General features: G+C 37.3%; 1 protein-coding gene across 1 annotated transcript in view; it reads left to right on the top strand.

The window, feature by feature from the left end:
• The window catches only part of CAND1 (cullin associated and neddylation dissociated 1), a 41,855-nt gene extending 30,767 nt beyond the window's left edge, over window positions 1–11,088 (top strand). Inside the window, exons 9-15 of the mRNA XM_059402521.1 lie at window positions 773–914; window positions 1,232–2,725; window positions 3,874–3,969; window positions 6,408–6,577; window positions 6,658–6,822; window positions 8,160–8,267; window positions 9,038–11,088. Coding sequence (XP_059258504.1) covers window positions 773–914; window positions 1,232–2,725; window positions 3,874–3,969; window positions 6,408–6,577; window positions 6,658–6,822; window positions 8,160–8,267; window positions 9,038–9,262 — 2,400 coding nt within the window. The 3' untranslated portion in view covers window positions 9,263–11,088. The remainder of the gene's footprint in view (window positions 1–772; window positions 915–1,231; window positions 2,726–3,873; window positions 3,970–6,407; window positions 6,578–6,657; window positions 6,823–8,159; window positions 8,268–9,037) is intronic.
• The last annotated feature ends 8,603 nt before the right edge of the window (window positions 11,089–19,691 follow it).

Raw genomic sequence — 19,691 nt, 5'->3', positions numbered from 1 at the left:
TACATATTTGTTCATTTTTATAACATACAAAAACAGTTGTGAGACTGAGTATAAATTAACAAAAAAATCATGGTGAACCTAAAAGTGAACACTGAAGGTTAATTGCAGAAGGAAATGAGAAAAAGTGTATAGAAGTCAGATGAAAATGTGGGAAATCCTGATGATGTAATGAATTAGGTGGTTTTCTTTTATCTCTAGCTCTCAGATCACTGTTCGATTTGGCATGTGTCTATATATATCCTCTTACCTGTAGGATTAGTAAATAATCTGTTTAGGTTTTACCAACTAAGAAAATATTACAAAGTTTAGAAGCAGATGTTTTTGAATCATAACCTTGCTGCTTGGAGCTATATTTTGAAGTGAGGTCTGTTTCATTGTCAGAGCAAAGACAAAGACCCATTTAATGGTTTCTTTTCCATGATTTGTCCTTTTTCTTTTAATGCAGTATCTGTGTTATTTTTGTTCAAAAGCCATTTATAATTTATTCCTTAAAGTTTGGTTGAAAATTTATTACTTGGTTTGATTTCTAGTTTTGTGCATTTCATAATCAAGGAAGACTTTTCTTGCTCTGTAGAAAGCTAATGATAGCTTTTCTCTATTACGAGTATAAAACAAATAGTTCCAAGAGACCATATGTAATAGGTACAACAAAATTTGTATGAAACAGTCTTGTTAAATTCTTCCCTCTCTCCCCAACTCTGATAATTTGTGTTAAGTGTACTGAGGAAATACCACTAGCTGAAACCAGCTAATGAGTGTGTAATAATTACAGGTTCCCAACATTGTTAAAGCTCTGCACAAACAGATGAAAGAAAAAAGTGTGAAGACCCGACAGTGTTGTTTTAACATGTTAACTGAACTGGTAAATGTATTACCTGGGGCCCTAACACAGCACATTCCTGTACTCGTACCAGGTATGAAAAGAATAAAAGAATAACAAATCACTTTGGGGACTAATTAGAGATTTTCTTAAGTCTTCAATAAGTTTAAACGTTGTTTCCTTCAAAAGGTAATTTGTGACAACTTAATTTACACATAGACCCATTTCAAATGCATAAAGTTAGAAATTTTCAAGTTAAAAATCTTACCTGTAATGTTTATCGTAGATTGTGGAATTTCTACTACTTTAGAGATACAGTATGATGAAGTAGAAACTTTACTAATATTTTAGGGATTAGTTTTTAATTTTTCTTAAGACTACATAAAAATTATTTTTCTGTTGGCTTTTTAGGAATCATTTTCTCACTGAATGATAAATCAAGCTCATCAAATTTGAAGATTGATGCTTTGTCGTGTCTCTATGTAATCCTCTGTAACCACTCGCCTCAAGTCTTCCATCCTCATGTTCAGGCTTTGGTCCCTCCAGTCGTGGCTTGTGTCGGAGACCCATTTTACAAGATTACATCTGAAGCACTTCTTGTTACCCAACAACTTGTGAAAGTAATTCGTCCTTTAGATCAGCATTCCTCGTTTGATGCAACTCCTTATATCAAAGATCTATTTACCTGTACTATTAAGAGGTTAAAAGCAGCTGACATTGATCAGGAGGTCAAAGAAAGGGCTATTTCCTGTATGGGACAAATTATTTGCAACCTTGGAGACAATTTGGGTTCTGATTTACCTAATACACTTCAGATATTCTTGGAGAGACTAAAGAATGAAATTACCCGGTTAACTACAGTGAAGGCGTTGACACTGATTGCTGGGTCACCTTTGAAGATAGATTTGAGGCCTGTCCTGGGAGAAGGGGTTCCTATCCTTGCATCGTTTCTCAGGAAAAACCAGAGAGCTTTGAAACTGGGTACCCTTTCTGCCCTAGATATTCTAATTAAAAACTATAGTGACAGCTTGACAGCTGCCATGATTGATGCAGTTCTAGATGAGCTCCCACCTCTTATCAGTGAAAGTGATATGCATGTTTCACAGATGGCTATCAGTTTCCTTACCACACTGGCAAAAGTGTATCCCTCCTCCCTTTCAAAGATAAGTGGATCCATTCTCAATGAACTTATTGGACTTGTGAGATCACCTTTGTTACAGGGGGGAGCTCTTAGCGCCATGCTAGACTTTTTCCAAGCTCTGGTTGTCACTGGAACAAATAATCTAGGATACATGGATTTGTTGCGCATGCTAACTGGTCCAGTTTATTCACAGAGCACTGCTCTTACTCACAAGCAGTCTTACTATTCTATTGCCAAATGTGTAGCTGCCCTTACTCGAGCATGCCCTAAAGAAGGACCAGCCGTAGTAGGTCAATTTATTCAAGATGTCAAAAACTCAAGGTCTACAGATTCCATTCGTCTCTTAGCTCTGCTTTCTCTCGGAGAAGTTGGGCATCATATTGACTTAAGTGGGCAGCTGGAACTAAAATCTGTAATATTAGAAGCCTTCTCATCTCCTAGCGAAGAAGTTAAATCAGCTGCCTCCTATGCTTTAGGCAGCATTAGTGTGGGCAACCTTCCTGAGTATTTACCGTTTGTCTTACAAGAAATAACCAGTCAGCCCAAAAGGCAGTATCTTCTGCTTCATTCCTTGAAGGAAATTATTAGCTCTGCGTCAGTAGTGGGCCTTAAACCATATGTTGAAAACATCTGGGCCTTACTGCTAAAGCACTGTGAGTGTGCAGAAGAAGGAACCAGAAATGTTGTTGCTGAATGTCTAGGGAAACTCACTCTAATTGATCCAGAAACTCTCCTTCCACGGCTTAAGGGGTATTTGATATCAGGTGGGTACCTAGATTTTCTTAAAATTTAATCGGCAGTTGGTAACCTTGAAAGATGCCTAATGCAGAAGTAAACCCTTTTTGTATTGTGTTACATGTAGAACCTCTTGCCTTATGTTGCAGTGTGGAGCCATATTCAAATGACATTTTGTTGTTTAAAAAGGATAGAGTAATAGGATCATGGTTAAATCTGTTGTAGTTCCTTTTGTTCATTATATTTTAATGTTACTCTTATCTTGAAATGTGGAAAAGAGAGATGTCTCTTGAATTAATACATACCAAGGAGCCTTGGTAGTACTAATTTTAATACTAAAATTAGTGAACATAGTTCAAATGAAGGATCCTAGAAGACTTCGGATTTACTAGTGTCAATTCCTTTAGACCAAGTAGTGGGTAAGAAAAGCGAGTGCTTTCTTTAGAAACTGCTTTTTAAGAAAACATTTGAAGATCTTATAAGCTATTTATGGGTTTAAACACTTCCCTTTTGTGAGAGCTAGAATCTCCACTGTTGCTCTTCTAGGTCTTTTCCTTCCCAGGAGACATTATTTCTTTTGAAATCTAATGGGATTATATTTTATGGGTAAATTTTACCTCCCCTGAGAGCAGTGAGTACCTCCCCCCCTTTTTTTTTTTAAAGGTTTTACTTATTTATTTGATGGAAGGATCATAAGTGGAGAGGCAGGGGGAGGGGGAGGCAGGCTCCCTGCTGAGCAGAGAGCCCAATGCGGGCTGGATCCCAGGACTCCGAGATCATGACCTGAGCTGCAGAGGCCTAACCGATTGAGCCACCCAGGTGCCCCAGTACCTCCCCTCTTGACCAGAGAGAATTTTTTTTTTTAAGATTTTCAAAATTTATTTATTTATTTGACAGAGAGAGAGAGATCATAAGTAGAGAGGCAGGCAGAGAGAGAGGGAAGCAGGCTCCCCGCTGAGCAGAGCGCCCAATGTGGGCCCCAATCCCAGGACCCTGAGATCATGACCCGAGCCGAAGGCAGCGGCTTAACCCACTGAGCCACCCAGGCACCCGACCAGAGAGAATTTTAAGAAATTGAGGACACTGATGTCAGTTGAAGTGGTTTGAAAATGCTGAAGCTGTCTATGGATTTTAGTGAATTTACATACCAGTAGACTTAAAATTTCTTTTTAATTAGGTTCATCATATGCCCGAAGCTCAGTGGTTACAGCTGTGAAGTTTACTATTTCTGATCATCCACAACCTATTGACCCCCTGTTAAAGAACTGCATAGGTAAGTGGAAACAAAGTTAAACATACTGAGTAATAATTTCAGTAACTAAATATTACCAGGGAACTAAAATAAAATGTGTGTAAAGGCCCGATAATTGATAATGTTTGATCTTACATACTTAAATTCTATCAACCTTTAGTTTGAAGTTATCAGATAATTTTGCAAATAAATATACTGGGATGTCTTCAGAGTGAACTACATTTTTGGTCTGTCTGGCCAGATATGAATCAATCTTGATTTGATCTGTTAGAGCCCCAATTTTCTGTTCTTACCTATAAGCCCTCCAGCTCCCAAGGAGATCTGTGGAGACAATGTAAGAATAAAAAACAGTAGAATTAAGAGAGAGCCAGAAGAGACTAGAGCTGTCTCTGTATCTACAAAGACAAGAATTAGTTTTTAGGGTTATTTTTAATGATTTTATACTTCACTGTGTTGTTTTCATAATCAGTTTTCCTAGAGTGGGTAATACTAAAAACCTTGGTGTATTCCTAAAGACAGAGCAACAGAGATACCAGCAAAGTGGATAGACGGATATGGCAAAGAGGCTTTGTAGTTTTGGGCCATTCTGCAGTAGGCCAGAAAGGGAAAAAAAAAATTGTAAAGAATTACAGAAATGGGTTATTAGTTCAGAATAAGAGGCACATAGGGATAAATGGATGCTATTGTTGGGGCCTGGAAATAAAGAAGGTCTGAATTGGAAGATTTTTGCCGTCTATTCTCCTCACCTGTTTTTGGTTTGACTTCTTTATTTTGAGAATAAGGCATCATGAGTAGGAGGGGCAGAAGGAGAATGAATCCCAAGCAGACTCTTCCCTGAGTGTATAGCCCAACAGAGGGCTTGACCCCACAACCCTGAGATCACAACCCAAGCCAAAACTAAGCATCAGCTTCTCAACCAACTCTGCCACCCAGGTGCCCCACTTTGATGTATTTGACATTTTTTGTGTTGTACAAGATAGGACAAAGGTGAAGAGTCCTGTGCCACATCTCCAGAGACAGATCCAGGTTGACAGGTCAACCTTTGTGAGTCATTGATATAGTTATTTGATCAAATGATGGTCATTCTCATTGAATTCTGATCTTGTTTTGTATTATTTGTGACTACAGTAACATCAGAATCACCTAGGAGGCTTTTTAAACATTATAATAACTAAACCAAAGAGTTGGGGATAGGTAATCCTAGTGCATATCACCATTTGTCCATAATAGTAGCAATATTATAGATGCTTTCTGAAAACAAATACTTTATTCTAATTTATGTCTTAGTAATTGTAAGCAAACAGAGGGGTAAGAAGGTTTAGTCTGGTATATTTAAATTTTTTTGATTACAAGGTATCTCCTGAACACTTCTTGTAATCAGAAGTTTCTTGGGTGGTCAGCCTTGAATTTACCAGTATATGGTGTCTAAAGTATTATTTCCTTCCCATTCATTCAAATTGCTGTTGTGATTGATATATTCAAGTCTTGACACCTCTTTTCTTCCTGTGTATTCCAAAGGACTGCTGACTGTAGGGTTGAGATTCTATAATGATGAACAGTAACTCCATGTGAATATTAGGGATGTCCCAAATACTATTTGGTAGTATACATGCAATTTAGTCTACTCGTGTAGCCTAGCAGGTTTACAATTCTCATTTTGTAAACTGAGAAACTGAGGCTCTTGCCTAAAATAACTTGCCAAAAGTCATATAGTTGGTGAGTGAAGCAGTTTGGATCACCATCTGTGTGACTCCAAACATCTGTGCACTGTAATTTGTTCCCATTTGCAAGATAAACCAGACTTATTTCTGCTTTTTTTGGTCCTGTGTTAGGTTTCAGTTTTCTCCTTTTGTATTTTTAACCCTCTTACAAATTCATATATTCTTCATTAATGATAGAAATAAATTTTGAAGGCACGTTTCTCTTTATCATCTGATAAATTATAAACTTGTTAATTGTATTCAGTTTATCAAGCAATGGATCTAGTCCTAATCCTGTTTATCTTCTTTTGAACTCAATGTTTTTAATTCAGTTTTTGTTGCTTTCAGTGAAAATACTAATTTTGAACTCTGAGTAGAATCATTTATGTTATTTTTATAGCTGCTGGCTCCACCACTTCTCTGTGTCACCTATCTTTTTTCATATATCTATAGAAATAATTAGGGAACTTTTGGGGCTCTCTCATGCCATATCCTCTGCAATATAGAATGCTGCTGTGAGTCGATTATCATGTCTGAATGTAATTGTGTTTAATTGGTAGCTTACCTGTTGCCAAAGGCAGCTCTGTGGTTCACTTAATCTAATCTATCTTCATGTTCTTATTCTGTCGTCACGTTCTTCTGTGACCTGCATTGAAGAAATGACAATAATATAAACAATAAATTTATCCGTTTAGAAAAAACATACCTATTTCGTTTTAAGGCTACAGTGACTGTATATTGCTTCTTAACGATTTTCAGGTGATTTCCTAAAAACGTTGGAAGACCCAGATTTGAATGTAAGAAGAGTAGCCTTGGTCACATTCAATTCAGCAGCACATAATAAACCATCATTAATAAGGGATCTTCTAGATACTGTTCTGCCACATCTTTATAATGAAACAAAAGTTAGAAAGGAGCTTATAAGAGAGGTAAGCTAGTTACATTACTGTTTATCTAAGCTTGTCTTTTACTTTTAAGTATACCCACACATTCTTTTTTGTTTCAACAGGTAGAAATGGGTCCATTTAAGCATACAGTTGATGATGGACTGGATATTAGAAAGGCAGCTTTTGAGTGTATGTACACACTTTTAGACAGTTGTCTTGATAGACTAGATATCTTTGAATTTCTAAATCATGTTGAAGATGGTTTGAAGGACCATTATGATATTAAGGTAAGATGTTTGTGGCTATTTATAGATTGTTTTAGAAGAAGACTTCTATAGTGACTTTCTGTAGTGGAGAAGAAGGCTGTATGACTTTCACCCTTGTAATTTACTTGTTTATTTAAAAAAAAATCGGTTTGCTTGTCATGAACTTAGTAAGTTTGTTGTAAACTATAATATGCAAACGTAATAGTGATGCAATGTAATACCAGTTGCCATACAGGAAAAATCCAGAAACCTCATTGGAGGAGCAGGTCAAGCCTAAGAAATACTCTGTGCCAGCTTGCTTTAGTGCATAGTTTCTAAAGCTTTCCCTTACTCAAGAGTCCAGACAAGTTTTGCTCTTTAGAGTATAATGTGTGATGATTTTGTCCTGTCTTAATATTGGATAGTAGTCTTCCATCATGGTCTTAGCTAATTCTTCAGACTGTTCTTAGCACTGTTCTACACGAACCATTTTATTTACTGTAATGAAGGATTTTCATTTTCCAATATGATACTGTTGGTTTAGTATCAAGAGTTTTTTAAAAGATAACACAGAAGGACGGTTTGCATATACAGAAAGCAATCTGTAGAAGCAACTAGAGAGAAATCACTGCTTCTTAGGTTTAGAGTATAAACTTTGCTCATAACTGTTTTATTTGTTCATGTTGGTTTTAAATATGAACTATAAAAGGGTGATTTTAAAAATAAGTGCATTGTGTTTGTTCTGCTCTTTGGGGCCTTCCTTTAGTCAAGCCGGGCAAAGGGGGCAGCTGAACAGTAATAGCATACTGTCAGAATCCCAACTGCTATGTTTCCATATGTGCATAACCTGATCCTCTAAGAATTCAATGAACAAATCTCCAAAAGAAGTAATGGAATCCTCCTGTTTCATTCTACAGTTTATAGTCTAAAGAGAAAAAAAGACTATGGGTTACTGGATTGACTGAATAACCAGTATTTTTTGATATTTGCTAAGACACGAGAAACTTACTTTGAAGCTTTTCTCCTAATTCAGTTATTGTCTTGTTCAATGATTTTCCATTCTGGTATACACGTGCTTCTTAAAAAATAATGTAGAAATGACCGTATCCTGACAGGTAAAAATCTCTGGGAAAGGGACTGAGGACTTGGGCATATTTCTGAAGCTCTGCAGTGCTGATGTGCAGCCAAACCTGAGAACCACTGTTAGTTCTGTACTCTAGGACCACATTATAGGTTAGATCTGGCTAATGCTTTTAACTAATATTCCTCAGATAAGATTTGAAACTTTAGTCATTCCTCTTAAAAACTTTGTCAGAGTTTGGAATATTATCTTTAGAAAACAGTGCAAAGTCTAAACTTTTTGTTTTAATTTCTAATAGATGCTAACATTTTTAATGTTGGTGAGACTCTCCACTCTTTGTCCAAGTGCAGTACTGCAGAGGTTGGACCGACTTGTTGAGCCATTACGTGCCACATGCACAACTAAGGTAATCATTGATTGACATCGCCTGCGGCCAGACTGGGCATATTCAAAATTCCTAGTTGATTCTGTACTCTAGTTTTCCAAATTTAACCATGCTAACCCCCTATGTAGCAGTTGGTTTTAAAAGTTAACCTGTTGGATGTTTGAGAAAACTTAGCACTGTTAAATGCTGTTTCTAAAAGCTTTTATGTAATGTTATAACAGTATGATACATATGTTGGAATACTGATACAGGATAAAGAGTGATAGGACCATGAAAGAGGAAATAGTGAATTCTGGTGGAGGTGGGTAGAGGTGGGAGTCATAGAAAGCTTCCTATGAGAATGATGACATTTAAAGTGGACCTTGAAAATGAAAATCAGGATTTTTAGATTCAGAAGGTAAAACAGGACTTTTCATACAAAAATAATTATATATATTAAGACACAAGATTGGTCAATACATGATGAAGAATAATGAATAAACAGGGTAGCCAGAGTTTTCTTCTCCAGAGTAGGACTTGATAAGCAGGTAAGGCTCTGTGTCCCACTCTTTGTTTCAACCTGATGGCTCTGGATTTTGTTTTTTAAGGGGCTTGGTGTAAAATGTTCCCTCAAAGGAAGAACAGCTACTGCTAAAACGTTTAAAAAAATAACTGTGTTTAGAGTAGAAGAATGTACCTTTTGGACCTATAAAACAATGGTTTTGCTTTATTTACCAGAAATTTCTACATGCTTAAATTTTGTTCAAGAGTTGTCTTTATAACACACAGTATAAATTTACTCAATATTACAGGTGAAGGCAAACTCAGTAAAGCAGGAGTTTGAAAAGCAAGATGAACTAAAGCGATCTGCCATGAGAGCAGTAGCGGCACTGCTAACCATTCCAGAAGCAGAGAAGAGTCCACTGATGAGTGAATTCCAGTCACAGATCAGTTCTAACCCTGAGCTGGCGGCCATCTTTGAAAGTATCCAAAAAGATTCATCATCTACTAACTTGGAATCAATGGACACTAGTTAGATGTTTGTTCAACATGGGGACCATTATATTGACCATATGATGCACTGAATTGACAGGTTAATCATAAGACATGGAAAGAAGTATTTAAGGCTTCAAAATGTTCCATTTTTTTTTTTTTTTTTCCTTCATGGAGACAGTTTGGCTCTCTTCCATTGTTGTTTTTGTAGCATTTTTTTCAGAGACATGTATTTCCACAATCTCCAGAGGTTGTAAAACCACTAATGTCTTAGTGGTTAGGGCAACATTTAAAAAATGGAAACTAAAAGTTAGGATTTATGGAGATAGGGTCCAGTATCTATTTGCCCTGTAATGTTTAGGATTAAAATGTTAAAATTTTGTGACCATGAATTTCTTTCTTTTATAAATTTTCTTTTAAAAATCAAAAATTCTACAAGATGAAAACCATGTTTTTCTTGTATAATTTTTTGTTTTGGCAACATAAATTGATTTTTAGCTGGCAGACAAGAATATCTGTGTAAGATTTGTTACATTTCAAAGGGTTTGGCAGTTTAAAAAAGAAAATAAGGTTTATCATTTTTTAAGTATGGGGATTAATGATATCCCTGTTGCGCACACTAATTTTGCATGAACAAGTTTACAAATATGTATTGTCTGTAAAGCAGCATGTGCAGATTATTCATAATATCAAAAGTTAAAATAAGTATTATTGTATTAGTGCAATTTTCAGATATTTATTTTTGCACAGAAAACATATCTGGAGAGAGAAAGAGAGGGGGGAGTAAATTTTTGAAACTTTGGTTTTCTTAATGCCAGTGTGAATTTGCAGATGTTTTCAGCAAATCAAGTCACAATAACAATTTGCCACTTTTTCTATTATAAATTTTCTTACACATTTAAAATTTGAATATTTAAGTACTCAGTTTTTCTCAGTTACCCATTTGTGTGTGTGTGTTTCCACTTAGAAATTTTTAAAACCATATGTTTTCTTTCATTCCCTTTGGATCCCTGCATTCCTTATCAAAGGATACAAATACTGTGTATGCTTTTGAATTTTATTTTTAGGAAAATTCTGAAGCTGACTATCACAGGTTTGTTAGCTAATATAGTATTTTCTTTTAGTTGAGTTAGACCCCCCCCCCCCCACTTCTTGTAGAGCTAATTTACATATTGTATTTAGTAAGTGTTGACTACTTTTCCTGATTAAGGGGTCTGTGCTGGGGGGAAACAAAGCTTTGCAGTACCTTATATTGTAGTTAAAATTTTATTTAACATATCCTTCAGTGAGCTCATTTCACACTGTAGCCTCTTCCTTCAAATTTGTGGTGCTCCTGTAACAGTAAGAACTAATTTCTGAAATAAAAGACATCTCCTAATGCTGTGCAAACATAGTTTACATGTATTGAAGGAGGCAGTTGTTAAATTGACCAATTTAAGCAATCAGATATTTGAAAACTGCACCCTTTATTTTTGAAACTGTGAATTAGAAATACTTTCCTGCTGTGTAACTTCCTGCTTTGACATCCAAATATGCAGTGATTTTAATTGATAACATACTGTGGTTATTAGATTAACAGCTTGATTTCAAATGTTCAGATGATAATGCATAAGACATCATTACCAGTAAGGATTTTAGTACATTAACATAGAACGTTACATGAAGTTGGTGCCATTTCAAAAATGTGGCAGGTGATACTCTTATACCATAATTTGCATAAAACTGTAATAGAAATTTATTTTGAGATGTCAGTATATTATGTACTATGCATTACCGTGGTATAGATGTTGTGGATATATTTAAGTATTTGGTTACATGGTTTCACAATAAATTACAATACTGCAGGCTCTAGGACCATATAGGAGACTGACATGCATATGTTGTGTGAATGTCTTAGTTAATTGTCTAAAGTTAAATCCAGATACTTTTCATGTATTGGATTTTTTTTTTCTTTTTTAACTTCCAAGATGGAGTGGTTTTTAAGTCTTGGAAGTTGGCAAATTTTTCTAACATAGCTGAAAGTATCTTTTAATACTAGTAGTAGATACGGTTTTAGTGGTTTTTAAGAGAGATGTATATATTTACATATATATATTTGACAAAATTAGAATTTGACAAAATTAAGAAAACTCATTTTAAATGCTGAGTCCTGCTGATTACCACTGTACTTGTAGTGGTCATGTTAATACTAGAATGGAGGTTGCAAGGTATGGAGTCCGGTCATAGTCTGCCACTCACACTATTACCTGTCATACACATATTATTAGGACCTTCTGATTAGGTTTCCATATGCAGGTCTCTCAGGAGAGCTACAGGTTACTAGAAAAAAGCTGTTTGCTGATTTTTCTTGAGGACACATCAACTATTCAGAACTTTTTTTTTTTTTTTTTTTGTTTTAAGGTTAGTTTGCACTTTGAGGTTATTTTATGAAACTAAAGTGGAAAGGAAATTTAGTATGACAAGGCCGATATCTAAAAATTTGCATATAAAATCAGTAGCAGTGAATGATAATTATTAAGAAGGTGGTCAGGTCTTCACATTAGTGATGGCTGAAGCTTCCTAACCACTGGGAATTAGAATGTTTAATAAAAGATAGAGGAGTATGATTTCATGAAATTTTTGAATATTTACCAAAAAAATTTATGAATCCATAATTAACCAAATCTGGTTTTTTTCCTAACACTTTTGTTGGGTAAATGGTAAATAATAGGGGCATATCTAATTTAACCAGTTCTAAGGGATGTTTTGGTATCTTTATATATAGATCACTCTTGGACAGCAAATACATAGGCATGATCGAAGTTCATAAATACTCAAAATCCCTGGTCATTGAAACATTCAGTTAATGAGCCATGTAAACTTCAGCCACATGACAAAGAAGATGGCAATACTTCACAATTAAAAATTTGAAGTAACATTTTCTGCCCACATTAAATTTTACCAAAAATTATAAATTAATTTTAACTGCCATTCTCTGCATATATTATGCTTAGTAAATGTTTTGATATTAAGGAGCTCAAAAGTTTTCCGCAAATTTTGGGTTCTAGCTTCTTAAATTGAATCTTACTTTTCAAATTACTGTGACCCCAGAGTCCTGTCTTTTTTAAAATCTTATTTAATCCTTTGTAGAATGGAAAAATGGATAGTACAAGACCACTTCGTACTACTGTTTGGAAAAAGGATATTCTGGTTTTAACTGACTATTCCAGTTAATTAAATACAAAACTCCTTTGATACCTTTGGTTGGTTAAAATGGAACACAGAAGTATTTGGTGGCAGGCTTCCAAAAGCTTAAAAATTAGGCCATTTTCTTAAGAGATACAGAGTGAAATTGCTGCTTAGTACTAGAAAAATAAGATTTCGTTAATACCTACTGCAAGTTAGAGCAAGATTTATCAGCAATGTGTTTGTGTGCTTACAAATTGTGATTTTTCATTGGACATCATAAAAGCCAACTTCAATTAAAACTACTGGAGGGAATATTGCAGGTAATTTTACTTTGTTAGATCCTGTGATGTCAGTGTGTGTCAGGTTTCAGAATAAAATTTTTAGTAGAGGGAGTCTTAATACCATGACCTCTTCATACCTTTTTATTCTGATCTTAAATGATTATCAGTCGTGATTTTGGCAAATTGTTTTACTTAGGCCTTGGAGGAAAAGCTTACATCCTGTGAACTAAAAATTTTCCAGATTAGGAAAATGAGTGTATATTTAGCCATTACCAGTAACTAATGGTTGATGCACATTGATTGTATTCCAGAATGCTCTCTCTCTCCCCCACACACATAAATCTAAAGAACTGTACTCCAGAACTGGGTAATGTATGGTACCATAATAACCTCCTGTTTTTAATAGCCTGTATTAACCCTATTACTCTGTTACATACTCTGTACTTACCTTATTCATAGCTGTTTTACTTGTTCTGCAGATACTCCGCTTTTAGTATAAACTCCACTGCTTCCTTAACTACCTTAATATGATGGTAGTAGCTTACTATATTCCTAGTGTCATATTTTTAGAAGACTTGGAAATGTGTATTTTGTTTGGAATCATTATGATCTATGAACTAAGGCTTTCCTAAAACGGCTGGGAAAAAAAACAAAACTCCTGGATCCTTATTCTAGATATAAAACCCATGCTTTCCTCCGGAATTTAGACTTCAGAGGAAAAATACATGTTCTTCTTAGATCAGGATTACTTACCCTTGGCACAGTTGATATTTTGGACTAGATAATTCTGTGTCATGGAGGGCCGCCCTGTGCATTGTTAAGATACTCCCTTATCTCTACCCACTTAGATACCAGTAGTAGTGTAACAACCAGAATTGTCTAGATACTGTCAAAATGTCCCCCACAGTGGACATTGGTGGGGAGGGAGTTAATGCAAAATAGCCCCCAATTAAAAACCACTGTTTCAGAGATTTCTTTATTACAGCTATAACCAACAGAACTGTACACGTAAAACCTCAGACCTTCTTGTGTCCATTTTCTTAAATACTACTTCTAATGAACCTATTTTCTTCCTAATCATTAAGTATATGATTTAGTGGAAATAGGTTTCTGCTCTATAACCTCTGATGGAATGGTCTTAAATCCCTTGAGGCACTGTTTTTCTCTGGCTATCAAATACTTTGTGCACACTTGGCGGGAGTATAAAGGGGCTGCTACTGGACAGGAGAGTATGAAGCAGTTGGGAGTGCTTTGGGATCAACGCGCTATGTAAAATGAAGTTTAGGTACAGTAGCCTTGTGCAACTAGTATATTTTCCCTGAGTTCTTCATGCATAGATTTCCAAAATTGTTCATACTCCATTCAAGCGTGTAGTCTATTAATTTACTTGATTGAACTAACGACTTGTTTCCAGTACAGGTAGTTTCCTGTTTAGTTACAATATGTGAAGTCCTGCCAAACAGGGGTCTTTTGAATTTTGAAATCCCCTCTTAAACTCAAGCTGACTATAGCAGATTTTTGCTGTTTTTCTAGGAGTAGTTGATGTAAGGAGACAAAATGCTTCTGTATGAATTTTGATACCCACACATAGGATTTTAAAGACTGATGATGGTAGGCATGTGACTGAAGAATGACCACAAAACTGCCTCTTCTTTAAAAGCAGACAGTGGAGCAAGTAGTCTGTGAAGCTTCCTAACCATCTCAGTACCACTGGGAGAACTGGCATAGACCCAAAAAAGGTTTCTTTTCCTTTTACATGTTATTGAAATACTAATGAGCTTGATTGGCCCACCGTGTAAATCCAGAATAACTTTGAAAATCATTCAGCCCTTAAAATTTACATTTAAAGGATTCCAAAATTAGTTCCAGCCTCCATCACCCTCTAAAGTAGTCAAGTCTTAGCTGATGACCACATGCTGCTGGTGAGATAAGAAGCCTCACTGCCGATCTGTGTACCTGCTCACGTGTTCGTCAGTCAAGATTGATCTAATCCCATGCTTCCATTTCTGTAAATGAATCCAAGGCAGAGCTAATTACCTTTTCCTCTCCTTCCACTTGGTACCTCCTACTCTTTACTACTATGTGCTTGATACTGGGGAAGACACACTGCATAATTACTATGAAATAGTGTTGTAATAGGGAAAACAGAACATTCTGTACGATTTGTATCAGAGAGGTTCTTCGTCTGGGGTTCAGAACAAACCTAAGCCAAAGAAGCTGTGTACCCCAGTGGGAACAGATCTGGTGAAAGCATAGAGACACGGGGTCATGGTGTATTTAGAACTGAGTGGCTGTGGTTTGCAATAGAGTGAGGCGAGGGAAGGTAGATGATAGGGGGCTTTGTAAACAGTTTGGCTTGCCAGCATCCCTGAAATTAAATCCATAGAAAGACTTAAAAGCTAGGAAGTCATATAATCAGATTTGTATTTTTGAAAAATTAGCTGTGGTTTAGAGAATGGATTAAATGGGAGGTAAGACATTTGTTGATGAATTGGGACAGAGTAATGCAGTGAGGGAAGGTTTTGCTGAAGAAGTACAGTTTGGAGAGAAGTCCGGATGTTTGAAATAAAAACTGACAGGAGAGCCATTTCCTGGGTATTGGAAGTATATACAATTAATACTGCAATATGAACGTTCTCCAAAATAGAGGTTTTACGACAACTTGTTTATTATTATACATGTCTGTTGTGGGTAGCATGGGGGGCTGGCTTCCCATCTCAATGGGACCCAGTAGGACCAGGATACCACTTGGAATGCTGTCCCTTGCTGTGGCAGAGGGAAAGTGAATGAATCTCTCCCTCCTATTGCCTGTGCCTGACAATGACATCACTTCTGATCACATTTTGGTGGATATGAAGTTATGGCCATATATAACGACTGAACACTCACAAGACATTTGTGAAAACAGTAAGCTCAGCTGAGTTCTGATTTTTTTTTTTTTAAGAGGCAAGGGAGGTAGAGGAGGTATGTCACTTTGCATGTCCACCACAACGCAAAATTAGATGTTCCTACCTCTATTACAAGTTGTTTTCAAACACCCTGCCACCAAGTTTTTCTCAAGCTTTTCCTTCACTTGGTGTCAGTGACTGACTCCTCTCTTCTTTATCATCCATAGCTACCCTCAACCTTTCCAGAATAACAAATTTTGTTGGCCACTTCTAACACTGGCACTCAGGCCAATGAGAAATAGATCACCTACCTCAAGTGCCTATCCCCACCTCTGCCATTTCAAGTGTATTTTTCCAGACAACTACTCTAAAAGTGCCAGCTATGTTGGTGTCTTCCAACATATGTACATAGATACTTTTATTCCATATTCCAACCCTATGATTCTTACTTTTATCAACTTCTTTATTTCAACCAACCACTCTGATGGCTACGGCTAAGATAATTGGATTCAGAGCTACTCAAACTTAACCTCTGGTAACCTCTTAACTACAACTTCCTGTTCAAATTCTGTGCTCACTGGCCCTAAACTGATCTTTGACTTGATGGAGTCCTGCAGTCAGGATTTTCCACTACTTTTTTCTGAGTCCGTCCTAGCCTTCTGTTTTCCACCTAGCATTGACCTGGTTTATAAAATTACTTGTCCTTATCTTAAGGCATTTAAGGATGCTTACTCTTCCATTCCCTAAATCTTTCTTTTTTAAGTTTTACACTTCGCTTTCTTCTCCATACCCAGCGGACTACCATTAATCTCATTTTATCGGTAAAATTAAGGTCATCCCTCCACCTAAAATACTCACATCCATCCTTGTCTTCACTCATGTCCTTATCTCAGAGATTGTGTTGCTGCCCTTAGCTCAAGACCAACCTCTCCCAGGTTTTGTTTTTGTTAAATTGGTTCCTCTTTTCTTCCCTTTATTCTCAATGCCACTTCCAGTGGTTCCATCTGCTCGACTCCAATGTACACTGAGGTCTCATCTAAAAAGTTTTTATTGCATTGTCCACAGATGTCCTGTAACTGTAGAGGCAGAGATTTGCTTTCCCAATTTCTTGCCTTCTTTTCACTGAACATTCTAATCTGGCTTTCTTCCATCTGTTGGTGATCATCACAACAACCAACTTTAGTGACGTCTAAGATGCCAAAATGGCCTCCAGTCTTTTCCTTACTTGAATTCATTGATGCTAATACTGTTCATCACTCCCTTCACGAGACTACCTGTTCCCTTGGCTTCTAGGACTCCATGGTCTCCTAGAATTTCCTTATACCTGTGAGGCCACTGCATCCTCCGTTTCCTCAAATAACCGTTCCCCTGCCCTTTCAGTCCTCAGGCTCATCTAGACCGGTTTCCCATTCTATCTGAAAGCAAGCTTCATGTGAAATCTTTTGTTAAGTCGATGGGGTAAAATGAAGACACAACTCTTGTGAACTTGTACGGAAACATTTGTGAGTGTCCCGAGACCCAAAAATAAACTCTTAGGCTTTTTTTTTTAAGATTTTATTTATTTATTTGACAGACAGAGATCACAAGTAGGCAGAGAGGGAGAGAGGAGGAAGCAGGCTCTCCACGGAGCAGACAGCCCGATGCAGGGCTCGATCCCAGGACCCTGGGATCATGACCTGAGCCGAAGGCAGAGGCTTTAACCCACTGAGCCACCCAGGCGCCCCCTCTTGGGCTTTTCTAATAGTTTAGGACACATCTTGCTAACAGTTACAAAAAAGAAGTGGAGAGAAAGCACAGTTACCCCAGGACATGGGTCAAAGCTATGGCAGCCTGACCAGAGGTGCCGAGCATGGGTACCGGGGAGGGAGTTGGTGACAGTGTGCACTGCCCTAGAACTGCTCCTGTGAAACTACCACTGAAGGCTATTATTCGCTTTTCCACAAATGCAAAAGTCCTCTTTGGGTTTCTCTGGTTAGTGAGAACAGGTACTAATGTAGGTCTTTCAGATAAGCACAGTTGTGTAACATGAACTTTTGAAAAAGTAGGAATACCTACAATAAATAAGTCCTAGGTCAACTCATCCATTCTTCATTGTTTGCATGTTGATTTTAGAATCTGCACGCCTAGGGGCCCTATGGTGGCTCGGTTAAGTGTCTGCCTTCGGGTCAGGTCATGATTCCAGGGTCCTGGGACACACACAGACTCAAGTGTGTCCATTTGAGCCCCCTGCTCAGCAGGGAGTCTGGTTCTCCTCCCTCTGCCCCTTCCCCCACTTGTGCTCTCTCTCAAATAAATAAAATCTTAAAAAAAAAAATCTGTATACCTAGCCCAGTCCATAATCCTATATTTCAGACTGTTACATCAAGTCATTGCTAGACACCTTGTAAAGGCATCTCAGACACCACATATCTAAAGCTGGACTCAGCTTCTTCCCCTGGCTTTTCCTGTCTTTATGTCTTCGCTGAAGGCACTACCTCTACCCAACCACTGAGACATCTCAGCACAAGTCGGGAGGCAGAATAATGCAAAGAATGAGGATTCTGCTGCCAAATGTCGCCTGGGTTTGAATGTCAGCTGATTATTAGTTTGATTCAGGTAAATTACTTAGCCTCAGTTTCCTCATTGATAAAAATAGTAGCTACCTCATGGGATTATTGTGAGGATTAACTAGAAATACTCGTGAAGCCCTTAAAACTGCTAGGTACCCAGTAAGTGCTAGATAATTGTTAGCACTTATTAGCATCCTGCCCATTTTATTTCCAAAATATTTCTCAGTTTCATCCCAACTGCTCCTGATTCAAGACTCCGGTTCCTCCTTATCTACTGACCAGATTACTGCAAAGGCCTCCTAATAAGTATTTTTGTGTTCATTCACTCAGCAAGCTAAGTTACGAAGTACTTTGTTAGGTCCTGCTGAACTGCAAGGGCAGGTGAGAGACAGAAGCTGGTAGAGGGTGTGCTGGTTGCCATGGCGAAACTGACATAAAGAAGCACCATAAAATTCTGTGTATAAATAGCCGTAGGAGACAGAGGAGATGACAAGGGAGGATACAATCCATTCTACGTGGGTGGGGCAGAAAAGGTTCATGTACAAGATGGAATGTCTTGAGATAAGAGGTGTTCCTTAGAAGAGTGGTTTCAAATAAGGATGCATCACAATCACTTGGAGGGCTTCTTAAGAGATTGTTGGGCCTTACCTCCAGAGGTTCAGGTCCAGCAGGTAGGTATGGGGCCCAGTAATTTGCATTTCTTTGGAAACAGCTATATTAAGATACCCAGAGAGCCTTCAGTCCCAACTCCCTTTTTCTACCCAATTGCCGAAAGAATGGTCTTGACCATTTTGCAACCTTGGGGTACATCCTTCAGTTGTCCCTTTTTGCCTATAGGGCAAGTCCAATCTCCAGATCTGGCTACGTCTGACCTTCTAGCTTTAGCATCTGTCACACCTAGGGCTCACCTTTATCTCTGGCAAGAAATACTTCCTGAGCAACCACTTTGTTCCTGACCTTCACAGCTTTGCTCAAGTTTAAAATACGCCTTTGACTGGAATATCTTGCTTTTTTCCTTCCCTCTATATGACTGGATGCTGTCTTGTAGGCTGAGTCAAGGCCTCCAGGATGTTTTCCTTACTGCCAAGTGACAAAGAGGGCATAATCTAGGGGCCAGCTCCCATGTTTAGAGCCTTCCCATTATTATACCTGTAATACCGTCCAATTTCTTTAAAAAGCACCTATTAACACTGAAAATATTGCTATTCTTCATGCCAGTGCCTATGATTGCTGAATAGGGGAGGGTAAGGGAAGAGCCGACTGAAACAACTGTTGGCATTTAGGACCTTATGTAAAACCAAATACTGTCAGCATCCCAGGCCCACTCTATACTTAATGCCTCACTGCCTAGAGTCCTCTCTGGAGTTGGCTGGCTTGAAAGGATTCCTGTTTTGTCTAGTTTGTGACTTCTTTTATTCTGATGCCCTGTGCTTATTGTCTTCTAGAAATTTGCCAGAATTGCTGAAATACTTGGACATTTCCTTTTATATTTTATATTTTTATTTTATATATTATACTTATATATTAATATAATTATAAATATAAATAAATATATAAAATATCTATAAAATAAATACTTTATATATT

Source organism: Mustela nigripes, chromosome 6, assembly GCF_022355385.1.
Source record: "Mustela nigripes isolate SB6536 chromosome 6, MUSNIG.SB6536, whole genome shotgun sequence".
Classification (NCBI taxonomy): Eukaryota; Metazoa; Chordata; class Mammalia; order Carnivora; family Mustelidae; genus Mustela; species Mustela nigripes.
Note: the sequence above shows the minus strand (reverse complement) of the source record. Positions and strands in the feature narration are given on the sequence as shown.